This window comes from Artibeus jamaicensis, unplaced genomic scaffold, assembly GCF_021234435.1.
Source record: "Artibeus jamaicensis isolate MK-2021 breed Jamaican fruit bat unplaced genomic scaffold, CSHL_Jam_final scaffold_369, whole genome shotgun sequence".
Taxonomy (NCBI): domain Eukaryota; kingdom Metazoa; phylum Chordata; class Mammalia; order Chiroptera; family Phyllostomidae; genus Artibeus; species Artibeus jamaicensis.
Window position 1 is genome coordinate 3,976,539 of NW_026522042.1, and position 11,380 is coordinate 3,987,918.

Genomic DNA, 11,380 nt, shown 5'->3' on the forward strand with positions numbered 1-11,380 from the left:
TTCCAAGACCACGGTACAACCTTTATCTTTTTTTTACTTCAGCAAACAAAAAAAAAATAATGTCAAATGACATGAAAAGTGGCAAGTCTTCCGACAATAAATAATAAATTACTTTATAACTTTTGCAATGCAAGAGCAAACAAAAAAATGTTTCCTTTTTTCCTCTTTATTTCCAGAGAGAGAAAACAGTCATTTGAACCAGTAACTATACACATCTTTGGGGGGAAAGTTCTTGGACAGACACGAGTCAAACACAATCCCGAGAGACGCTTGTGGCAAAATAGAGGTAACCTTGTTGCAATGCTTTATACGTTGGTTTTTAAATCTGAATTCAAAAACCTTTAAAGTCGCTTCAGACTTCTTGATAGAGGATGGATCTCAAAAAAAAAAAAAATGGGGGGAGGGGCAAAAGGAAAAAAGAAACCAGCTACAGGACATGCTAAGAGACCCGGGATTTCAATTAACCCCTTGTTAAAGTCAACTGAAAACACCGAACACCGGCACAGCTCCACCTTCCTGAAAGGGCCCTTTCCGCCAGGGAGGCCGGCTTCTCTTCCCGCTCCTCCTCCGAGCGCCTGGTTGGCAAGCCAAGGACCAGCACAGAGAGCACCATTCAGAATCGGATGGTCTAGAGAATCCCTATTTCTGCTTTTCTCTGGGTGTGCAGCGAAATGAAAATGCTTTTTTTTTGAGATCCTCGAATATAAATCCTCTACGTTTTAAAAACGTCTTTTTTTTTCCTCCTTCAGTACTCCTAAGGTCATTGGATAGCGTATGTTGGGTTTGGGTTTTGTTGTTTTAATTCTAGTAAAATCCCATGATTGTCTTCACAGTGTTGCTACCATATTACCTTGTCATTAAAACAGACTTCGTGCATTTCATGGAGCATTCACTTCTCAACGCAGCCTTCACTGACTGGGTCGTTAAATACTTTTGTCTCCGAGTTCAACATCATACGTTCCCACTGTGTCCAATAGGGAAAAAAACAAGGACGCATCCGTGTGACGCTCCTCATGCTTCGATGGGGCTGGCCACCATGCTGTTCGGTGTGTCCGGGAGCTGAGAGGACATGGAGGCCACTTCGCTGCCCGTGGAGTTAGAGCCTGGTCCTCCTTCAGAAAAGTTGACCTGCAGACGAGGGGGAGAAATGAAAAACCCGGCTTTGACCATGTTTAGACAAGGATTAGAAAGGCCTGCGTGTGTGGGCGTACAAGTATCTGAGTGTGTAGGTGGACAGATGTGTAGATAGAGGCTTCCAGGTCTATAATTCAATTTTCACAGGCTTAAAGAAAGCCCACGACAACGAGGAAGAGCGTTTGAGAAGGAATCTTCTCGCTTTCCCATCTTCCAAGAGATTTGTTTTAACTGAAACTGAATTCCCAACATTACGGCTGCATTCAGTTAAAGAACCGAGGGGTCTTTCTCTGTGAAATGGCATTGGCGACCGTACCACGCATGCTCGGGGTAGAACCACTCTGCCGGCTGCGGGCTGCCCCAACAGCAGGCCAGTTCCCAGTCCCCCGGCTGCAAAACCTCCAGAGTCGGAAAATCCGTGACATACAGCGAGCAGACCTTGGGCCGGGGCGGGGGGGGGGGGGGGGGGAGGCTCCATAGAACAGCGACAAACTCGTCCGAGGATCACTGCCTGGGTTGTCTTCCCCGCTGGTCCTGCTGCCTGTGGCCTTTCTCTGTCTTTCTTTCCCTTTAAATCAGGCGCTTCCTTCCGAGGAGACCCATATATTATAACGTCATCGCATGATAAATTACCTGGCTCCTTTTGAGCGGAGGAGCCATTGTGTAGCTGTAGCTGTTGCGAAGCTCCTTTTCTGCCCAGCCCCTCACCCGCCGCCTGCCAGGGCCCCCACTTCTCCTGCTGGCGTCTGTCTCAAAGTTTCAGAAGCTGCCCTGCACCTCTCCTACCTGCCCTCTGGGATCTGGCTCTCGCTGAGACAACTCTGAGATTCACCTGACTACAAGAAGTTACTTTTCTTAATTCCAGAGTCTACCTTCCAATCTACCGTACTAAACTTCTCCACTGGAAGGTCAAGGGACTTCTCCAGTGTTCCTGGACTGGCCCACTTGCAAACGGAAACGTGGGCCAAGGCCTGTAACCGCTGACTCTGGCCCACTTGCCCAAGTGCTGCTGCAGAGCAGAAAAAACCCTCCAGGAAAGTGGGGGGTGGGGGAGAGATAAAAAAGCTAACTTCATATATTGAATAATCTTACTTAGCTGGACTCTTGAGCCTTTTGCAAGTGAAAGGTGAGTTCATTTGCTCTTTTCTAGATGTGTGAAACATTCATGCTAAACAGGTTCTCATACAGCGTCTCTCTGATTGGAAGGACTCACGCTCCTCTTGCCGCATACATGCCCCACAGCATGTAACTGAGCATGCAATTTGAACTCCTACACTTGAGCATGTTTAAGCGGTCCCACATTTTAGGTTTGAACAGCCCCAGGAAGGGGTATAGTAACAACAAGCATCAACCTTACCTTTGGATCCCTGAATTTTTCCCTGAAACATCTGAAAACTGCACCCAACAGATCCTGCTGCCTACTGGTAATAACATTGATTATACATGTCCACATCAGGACAATCGCCTTGATTTAGGTCCTTAAATACACCCTTCTCTAGGGGCTGAGGAGGGAGGAAATTTACTAATTGCTGATTAAAATGTCAAGGTGATCTCCAAAGCCCCTTCTCACTGCCAGAGGCAGGACTTTGCAAACCTGCCGCCTTCCCACGCATGTCTAGTTAGCTAGGCACCTTGAAGCTAATCCATCAAAGCGGGACTGACAGAGAATTCCGCCTACATGGTCAAATGATGAACTCTCATAAAAAAAGACGCAAGGAGGATTGTTTTTCTTGCGAAGCTTTCCTCCTTCTCTTTACTACGCCACCCTCCTCTCTGCCCAACCCTGGGGCCTGGGCGGCACCTGCCCCCACCGCCACCCCCACTCTTTCATTGTGTAGCAGTTAAACCAGAATCTCCTTCCTTTCTGTGGGAGATTCAGCCCCTCACCCTGGGAACCGACACTTACCAGTTGCTGAAAAGCAGGCTGATCTATGTCACTCTGCAAGGCGAAGTCACTCAGTACTTTCCAAGGTGGCTGGTAACTCTGCACCTCCACTGGGTTTGCCTGTAAGCCGCCGTCGTGCCTCTCTGGACTGGCAGCCACCATGGGAGTCCCTGTCATCCCCTGGATATTCTGTGAACAGGCACCCCCCCACCCCAACATGTTCATGAGCAAACTCCCTCCCCTCCATTGTCTGCACAGGCTAAACAAATATGCCCAGGTATTATCTTATCTCTATCGTGGCTTTTATTGACTCAGTCATCTGCTGTGCGTATGGATATTAGCAGGAGTTCGGTTTTGTTTTACTGTGTTTTGATTTTCTGCTCCTGTGGGCTGGACTACTGGGTCTGCTGGGATCTCATTTTAGCCCAAAATGTACTGTAACCCCTTGCCGTGACTCTCCTGGTTTACCCCAATCCTCCACTGACCATCCCAGGCCACCAAGAAAGCTGAGGCCGGCGGCAGGACAGGCCTCCTTTCAGCCTCCAGACGCAGTGGCTTCCCGGGCAGTTTCGGTTCGATTTTCTCCCAGAGGTTTTCCCTGCAGGGCCAACCCCCACCCTCAAGCCTTTGGGTCTGGCTGCTATTGTGCTTTTAAGCACTAACCAACTTAGAAAGTGCCCTGGCCCAGGCTTGGCCGGCCTGCCAAGTTTAATGACAGCAGGTTTTATGGCATTTAAAAATAGGGCCAAAGCAGTAAAAGGAAAAAAAAAAAAAGGAAAAAGAAAAAAAAGGAACTCTTTAGGTTAATTTAACCAGAAGGCCTGTGGGGTGGGTGCTGGAGCAGACCAGGGGTGATCGTGGATAACGGTGCCAGGGGCCTGGCATCTCCAGAGGCCTGGGCTTGACCTTGAGCAGAGGATGCCCTGTTTTTGTGGGTCACCTTGGGGGGACTCACAGCCTCAAGGTGCTGCATAAGGCCTAGCCAGGCACGGGGGCCGGGGGTGGGAGGTGGGCAGGCAGGGGACCCCCAGGATGACCCTGAAACTCTGGAGTTCACAGGAAGCCAAGGAGTAGTCCGCCCTGTCTGAATGTCCAAACCAGAGCCTGGCCTTGGGGCCACCTGCCCAACAGTGGTTGCTGTGGAGGATGGAAATGAATTTGAAGGGCATGAACCCTCTCACACAAGGCAGGAGGGGTGTGGGCAGCCACTCCAACCCGAAAGAGGGCAGTACCCTCCTTTACCAGCAGGCCGGCCCTGTGTCGACTCTCTCCGAGACTTGGGTGGGGTTTGGGGGGCTGCCTGTCAGGGCTCCTGTTCCAAGTCGGAGGGAAACCTGGAAACCGTTTGCCAGCCAGCCCACCTAGGCAGCCGGCACACACCTGGCGCGCCTCCTCTGCTTCCCTCGGTCCCCTGCCCAGCGGCTGGGCCACTCACTCACAGTTTTGTCATTGGGCTGCTGCTGCTGGAGCTGCTTCATCATGATGCTCCGCTTCTTGTCTTTGCACCGCTTGTTCTGAAACCAGACCCGGATGACGCGGGGGCTGAGGCCCGTCATCTCCACTAGCTGCTCCTTCATGAGCGCGTCTGGCCGGGGGTTGGCAGCGTAGCAGGTCCGCAAGGTGTGCAGCTGCTTCTCGTTCAGCACAGTCCGCACGCGGGTGGTCTTCTCAGGCTGCTTGTGGACGTGGGGCCGCAGGGCCGGCTGCCGGGCGGAGATGGGCTCGGCTGTGGGGTAAGGGGCGCCGTGAGCGCAGGCCGGCTGCTGGCCCGCCCGCCGCTCCCAGACAATGGCCGGTACTTTTCAGCCTCGACAAAGCAGGGGTGGCAGTGGTAAAAATCTCACTCTCTAATCTCAGAGGTCAAAGCTGAGTAATCCGCACCGGAACGCAGACTCCGCCTGCTCTGTCAACACAGCGGTAGCAGAGGGGTGCAAGTCTCAGGGCTTGTCCCCCACTCGAAACAGGGGTGGCATCTTTCAGAGCTGTTTCTCCTCCTTCCTCACCTTCCCTCGTACCCAGACTGGGCCCAGTTTTCACCAAGAACCCCACCCCAGGGGTCCTGGGTAAAGGTCACAGAGGGTACCAGGGAAGGTAACGCAGAAGACCCCAGTGACACCCAGGGACACCACTCCAGCCAGGACGTCTGCAACATGGAAGGCCAATGCCCAGGAGAATTCAGCCAGAACGCTTTAGCTTCAGTTTGGAGGGGCCACTCCTGTCAGGGGGCTGAAGAAATTCTTATTTCCATCACCTCTCCAGTCCTTGACCTCGCTTAGAACTAAATCTACCTGGATGTTCCCACAGTGGGCTGACCCCAAGCAAAAGAAAATGAGCTCTGTTCAGCTGCTGGGGCTCTAACTAAGGACAGCTGGGAAGTGCTGTCTCCTGAGTCCCCTCTTCCAGCCTCATGTCTCCCCACAAGCAGAGCACAGGTTGCCACCTCCGGTTTTGGTCCTGCGTGAGAAAGTCACAAATCCTGGGCAGGGGCTGGGGGGAGGAGGTCGAATTCTTGGAGCTGCCAGAAAGCAGAGGGGTGAACTGTACTTTTCTCAGCCAGAGTTTAACAATACCCTGGGCAGATCTGCTCATGACTGGAAGGCAGGATTGGAAACATAGTCTGCCTTCCTACACCTGGCCCCCTCCTGCAGGAGGGTGCTGTTTCTACTCTCCTTGGGGGGGGGGGAGGGGCATGGTAAGGCCCTCTGATCTGTAGGGTACAAATTCTACACCTTCCAGGACCCCCCAGGGTCAGGTCAACACCTATGGGGTCAATTTAGTGTTATAGCCACAGGCCCCAAAGATGAAATTCTCACCAAATCACTTAGAATGAACGGTTTAAAGAGGCAGGCTCCCTTTAAAAGGCAATTACTGCAGATTAGCTTGTTGACAGTTTTAAATTACAGCTCTGTGCAGGCCTGCCGTTACCAAGACTGTATCTTTTCATGTTCATTTTCTCACAAAAGGATACAAATAAATTTTAAAAATGTTTTGGTGTGTGGGGCAGTTGGCGGAGGAAAAGGGATTTGAGAAGCTAAATGACTTAAGGCCACCTAAACTTCCTTCACCAGGTTCAGGAGGAAGCTCCGGAGGAACTCCACCCCTTTAATTAGGCAGCAGCAGGGTGAAAACCTGGCGGAGCCGAGGCCCGTTTTCAGTAAGCCGGGGCTCGGAGGCCAAGGTGAACTGAAGTACTGTTTGGACGTGTGTGTACATGTGTGCACAAGCGGTGTACACTCCTGTGTACCCGTATTTACACACACAGACCCGCAGGTGTGCAGAGAGAGGAGAAGGGGACAATGAGTGCATTGAACCAGGCTGCAAGGGAGCCGGAGCCAGGCTGTGCAAACTGCACCCCCTGCACTTCAGCGAACTGCCGGCCTCGCGGCCGCTGCCACAGCCACCAACGACCGGCCAGTGGCTACCAGGGTCCAGTCAACCGTGGCCGCCGCGCACAGTGCTTGGGCGAGGGCAGGCTGGCCTAGCCCGAGGCGCCTCCCACACCAGCCGGCCTCCCTCCGGGCCGAGGAGTACCTGCCATTTGCAGCGGCCGAGCTGGGTGCAGGGGGCTGAGCGGGTCTCCAGCGCCCAGGCTGGCCCTCTCCACCACGTCGTGGTCCGCGCGGCAGAAGAGCCCGTCCTCCCGCAGCGCGAACTCGTCGCCGGGGATGAGCTGGCGGCTGCAGGCCACACATCGGAAACACTCGATGTGGTACACTTTGGAGCGGGCGCGCATCACGAAGTCATTCTTGCTGAAGCCGATGCTGCACTTGGCGCATTTGATCCCGTACAACCTGCGCGGGGCCGGACGGGATAGAAACACAGGGACAGGGGTCACTTCAGGCGGCCACTGTCCCGCCTGAAAGCGCCCAGTACCGGGCCCCAAGGCCTTGAGCCCCGAAATGGAAATCGGCAGTAGGCAGACAAGCAGGGACGGGAAGAACCGATGTGACTGGGTCTCCCTCTTTCTCCCTTTCTTCCTTGTCCTGTCCTTTCTTCCGAACGTGGGTCCCGGCCGAACCTCTGCCTTCACCCAGCCCACGCCAAGGACAAATGTCTGATGTGCTCTCAACTCCGGGCCGCGGTTCCAGTGATCAGTCCCAGGGCGGCCCTTGCAGGTCTGGGAAGGAAGGAGTCCAGGGGGACCCCAGCAGCCATTGGCCCTACACTTTCTAGATAGGTCTCTAAACCGGCAACCAAAAGTCCAGTCCTTCCCTCCAGGAGGAAAAGAGACAGTCACCCCACTCACTGTGCAAACACACACACACAAATGCACAGGCCGAACAACAAAACGAAACCGGGGTGTTTCCAGATCCCTCTCTGCAAAGTCCACCGCGATTTCACCGGATCTAAAGGGTTTTCCGCAGGCAACAATATTAACAAAGTTTCCTCTGCAGTCTCCCTTTCATTATTATTTTTAAAGTTTGTTCCTGCTCCCTCAATCGTTTCCCAAATGGCTTAAGCATGGACCTCTATTTGTTTGCTCGAGAGCCATACCAGCGAGAAAAATGAAAAGACCCACAGCTAATGTCTTCTTCGCTGCTGACCTTTCCTCACCTAGCGACGAGCTTTGTAGGTTTCCTCTGCGCGGCACACAACCCTGGCCCCTCACTGTGTACCAGCAATAACAGAAGCTGGGGGGCATTCCTACAAACGGAAGGGAGGAACAGACCCACACAAAGCAGGGAGGGAGCACTGCACTTCCCCTAAGGGCGGAAAGCACTGGGGAATCTAAAGGATCTCTCTGTCCTGCTTTTATGCAATTGCAAAAGGACACACGCACGAGATGAGATCGTGCAGAGGTAAAGGTAAAAGCAATTGGCTCCTTCTACAGAAGTGTATCCAGCATTAGGCACATGCAGGTCCCTATGCAACTGAGCAAAACACGATCTCCACAGGAGTAAAGATGCTGCCGGAGGTGTGAAGTGAGCTCTCCCTCCCCAGAATCTGAGTTCACACACCAACCAAGTAAACAATGAGAAAGGCTCATTTGTCAGAGGTTAGAATGTAGATTCAAAAGTTTTGCCTCCCTCCGCCTACTCTGACTGAGATCTTCCATTTCATAGGATGAGGGCCTTACCTTGCTCGTGACCAAACAATTTGGAAAACCCCTCCCCCTTCATCAGGGTCCCCTCCTCCCCATTTCCTCCCACCCGGCCCCCACCTCCACCCAAGTATTCATATATTTTTTTGCACCGTTCAATTCTATCAATTAAGAGTCTACTCTCCATTTGCATGATTTTAAAGTAATTAAAAAGTCCTGGACACTAAGTGAGCAGAAAAAATTTTAAGTGTACAGTTAAATCTTGACTAAACTTTAAGTTCTCAGTTCCAGAAACTCCACGTACAAAAGCTACTTTCTTACTAACAACCACTAGAGAAAAAATTTTAAGTATAATTTTGACATATTTTAACATGCTAGCGAAGGTGTTATCTCTTGTTTGTTATTGAAACAATGCAATTTTCTCTAAAACTTCAACTGGCTCCCTAAGGCAGGTCAGAGAAAATTTGCGATTAGCAAAGCATGAAATATAGACTCAGAATAAATGGAAAGGAAAAAAAAACTCAGAAAGTTTCTTATGTGGTTTTAGCCATGTCAGTATGGGCAATTCACTCATTTTATCAGTTACCAAATTTTAATGTGAGAAAGGAAGCTGTTCAATTATCTAAATATACCAATTGTTCGTAGACAGATGATGGGCAATTTGATCTGCTCTGTCTAATTCATCAGCTCAGATAAGATAAGAAAGAAAAGACAATCAGATGTCACCAAAGGGTTAATATTTAAAAAGATTAAATTTCCGGTCTTTTTGCAGAGAATATTTGGTTTGGTTTTTAAATGTTCCATGTAGAAACTCTTAGCCTAAAAGTAAAAGTCTATTTGGTCTTTCAAAATGTATCTTTAAATATGTTTGGATCAAACTTTTATTTCACCCATTACACTGGTATCTCCAAAGAACTGTAACTTACTAATAAAACACTGAATGGAAATAAATTTATAGAAATGAAAAACACTGCATGATGCAACAACAACAACAACCTTTTTAAAGAAGTTTAGAAACCCAGAATCATCCACCTTTGTTTTTTGTTGTTTGTTTTGGAAAGGTGAGGGTGAAAGAGAAAACTAATCTGAGCCCCACAAATTCCAAGCACCATTCCACAAGCTTCAATGACCACACAATTTAGGAAAACCGCTATCAAATTTTGTGGGGGGATCCCTAAAAAGTGAGATGAACAGCATAGTTTAATTCATGTAATACAGGTTCAGGGTAACTTTTGCACGCTGGACTCCACTAAGGCAAACTTTGCAAAAAAGGCAAAGCCACACCAAATAAAAAATAAGGAGTTGGGGGGAGACAGGGAAATCTCACACAATTAAGGAAGCGGTACATAAATGGCATACCTGATATAATCTCTTTTACAGTAGGTTTTCCCATCTCTAACAAAGCATGTACAGCTCTCGTCCAAATACTGATTACACTCTGCACATTTCAAACATGCCGCATGCCATTCCAAATCCGGAGAAACCCTCAGAATATACTGATCGTGAATCTGATTGCCGCAACCAACACATAGGGAAATCAGGCGTTTTTCTGAAATGAAAATAAATACATGATTGACTAACCGTTTACTTCCTACAGAGATAAACGCACTTTCAGTGTCGTTCTCTTCTAGGGCGTACTCTGGGAGTTATTTTTTTTCCTTTTCTTTTTTTCTTTTTCTTTAAAGAGTATTGCACTTTGAGATGGTAATTGAAGTGTGCCATCAAAACCCTGACTCATTTTTAAAAGGAGGTGGAATAGATGTAAAATGCAGATTTGAATAGTCTACATTTGTAAGCCTAGCACGCAATCAAACCCGTTCATTTTGCATTTTTCCTCCCTCCTCCCTCTTTGCCATAACCACTGGAAAAGATTATGGATAAGTCAAGTCAAAGAAAAGGTTTTGACTAGAAGCGTTAAGTGAACGCAGGGATGTCTATATTTTCCATGAAGCACGCTCTGAAATAGCACCTAGGACTGGATATTGTTAGCAAGAGCACACATCAATACAGTTGTCACTCGTTCTCTTTTGCAAGTCTAATGCTACTTCACATCCCCGGGTATTGTACGTGCAGGCAGACCTCTGCAACAGAATAACCTTCTCGGAGAGCTCAGGATTCCCGGGGAGGAAACCACCACTTAGCACCAGAAGGCTGGGGCTTTGGAGAGTACACAGGCGAACTCAGACATAAGGTACGATCAGTTTCCCAAAGATTAGAACCGACAGCAAAGCATGCAGGCGTGGCGGCAACGAGAAAAAGCCACCTTCTCTCTCTTTCTGACTCTCCAGGCAATGACTCCAATTCCGAAGACAGCCCTTGGCACCCGTGCCTGAGACCCCCGCACAGACCAGCACACCGATCCCCACAAGGTAGAAGAGCCTCTTACTTTTTGGTGGATCGCCCATGTCTCCCATATCTGTAAGAGGGAGTAATGTCCACAGTGAAATGGTGGTTGTACAGTTGGTGAACAGCCCACAGAGAGGATGCTGGAGCTGTGGCTAAGTGGGAGACAGTGGCCCGGAGGCTGCCGAGGCTGAGCCAGCCGCTGCCCGGCCACGCCGCGCCCTCGCGGATCGGAGAGTCCAACTGCAGGCGGCGGAGCTGGCGGAGCGGAGGCGCTGCGGCGGCGGAGGACTCGGCGAGGCTCGGGCACCTCTCTTCCTTATCTCTTACTCAAACTTCTCTGCTCCAACTCAGCTCCATCGCCATTGGTCTGACGCAGCGCGCGGAGACGTCAGGCGAGCGCCGCGCCCATTGGCTGCGGGGCGCGCGGTGCAGCTGTTCTGATTATCATATTTCAGCCCCGCCGCGGCCGTGCGCCACTGACCGCGCGGCGAGCCCGCGGGAGAGGATTAGGGCTCCCCCGCAACTAGTTCGGGTCCGCCGCTCTCCCGCGACACTCACCTCCCGGCCGCTCTACCTCTCGGCCTCGCTGTCCTGCCGCTCCTCCTCCTGCCCCCTCCCTCGCTCCTTCCCGGCCGCGCCGCCTGCGCCCCCGCCGCCTGTCGCGCCGCTCCTCCGCCCAGCGCTCCTGGGGTCGCCGCCGTCCGGCTGGCCGTGTTGTGCGCGGGGCTCACTTTTCTGCCGCCGGTGGCGAGTGGCTCGTGGGTAGGTCTTCCCGATGATGAAGTCCCTCCCGGGTTCTAGCAAAGGGGTCACTTGGAACAGCCAGTTTGGCTCGATTTGGTCTTGCACTTGGGCGCACAGCTCCGGGCCTGGCCGCCCTTGGCTGCCGCGGAGGGTGAGTTCCCGAACTGGCTGTGTTTGGAGCCTGGGGGAAGAAGGACCGGGAATAGGAAGAATGGACCTAGAGGACTTAT

At 51.1% G+C, this 11,380-nt stretch overlaps 1 protein-coding gene across 1 annotated transcript; it reads right to left on the reverse strand.

Moving 5' to 3' along the window:
• Positions 1–386: 386 nt before the first annotated feature.
• On the reverse strand, positions 387–10,703 carry ISL1 (ISL LIM homeobox 1). The gene is made up of 6 exons (XM_037145153.2): positions 10,447–10,703; positions 9,420–9,609; positions 6,551–6,810; positions 4,459–4,745; positions 3,041–3,208; positions 387–1,128 (listed from the first exon to the last, which is right to left on the reverse strand). Exons 1-6 carry the CDS (start codon positions 10,472–10,474, stop codon positions 1,012–1,014), a joined length of 1,050 nt encoding a protein of 349 aa, XP_037001048.1. The 5' UTR covers positions 10,475–10,703; the 3' UTR covers positions 387–1,011.
• Between the last annotated feature and the right edge of the window lie 677 nt (positions 10,704–11,380).

Bases quoted from the DNA above. Each gene is read 5' to 3' on its own strand.
- ISL1 (XM_037145153.2), bottom strand. From the start codon at position 10,474: ATGGGAGACATGGGCGATCCACCAAAAA. The intron at 9,610-10,446 runs GTAAGAGGCTCT...TTTTCATTTCAG, and splicing joins CATGGGCGATCCACCAAAAA to AAAAACGCCTGATTTCCCTA. The intron at 1,129-3,040 runs GTAAGTGTCGGT...CCTCGTCTGCAG, and splicing joins AGCCTGCTTTTCAGCAACTG to GTCAACTTTTCTGAAGGAGG.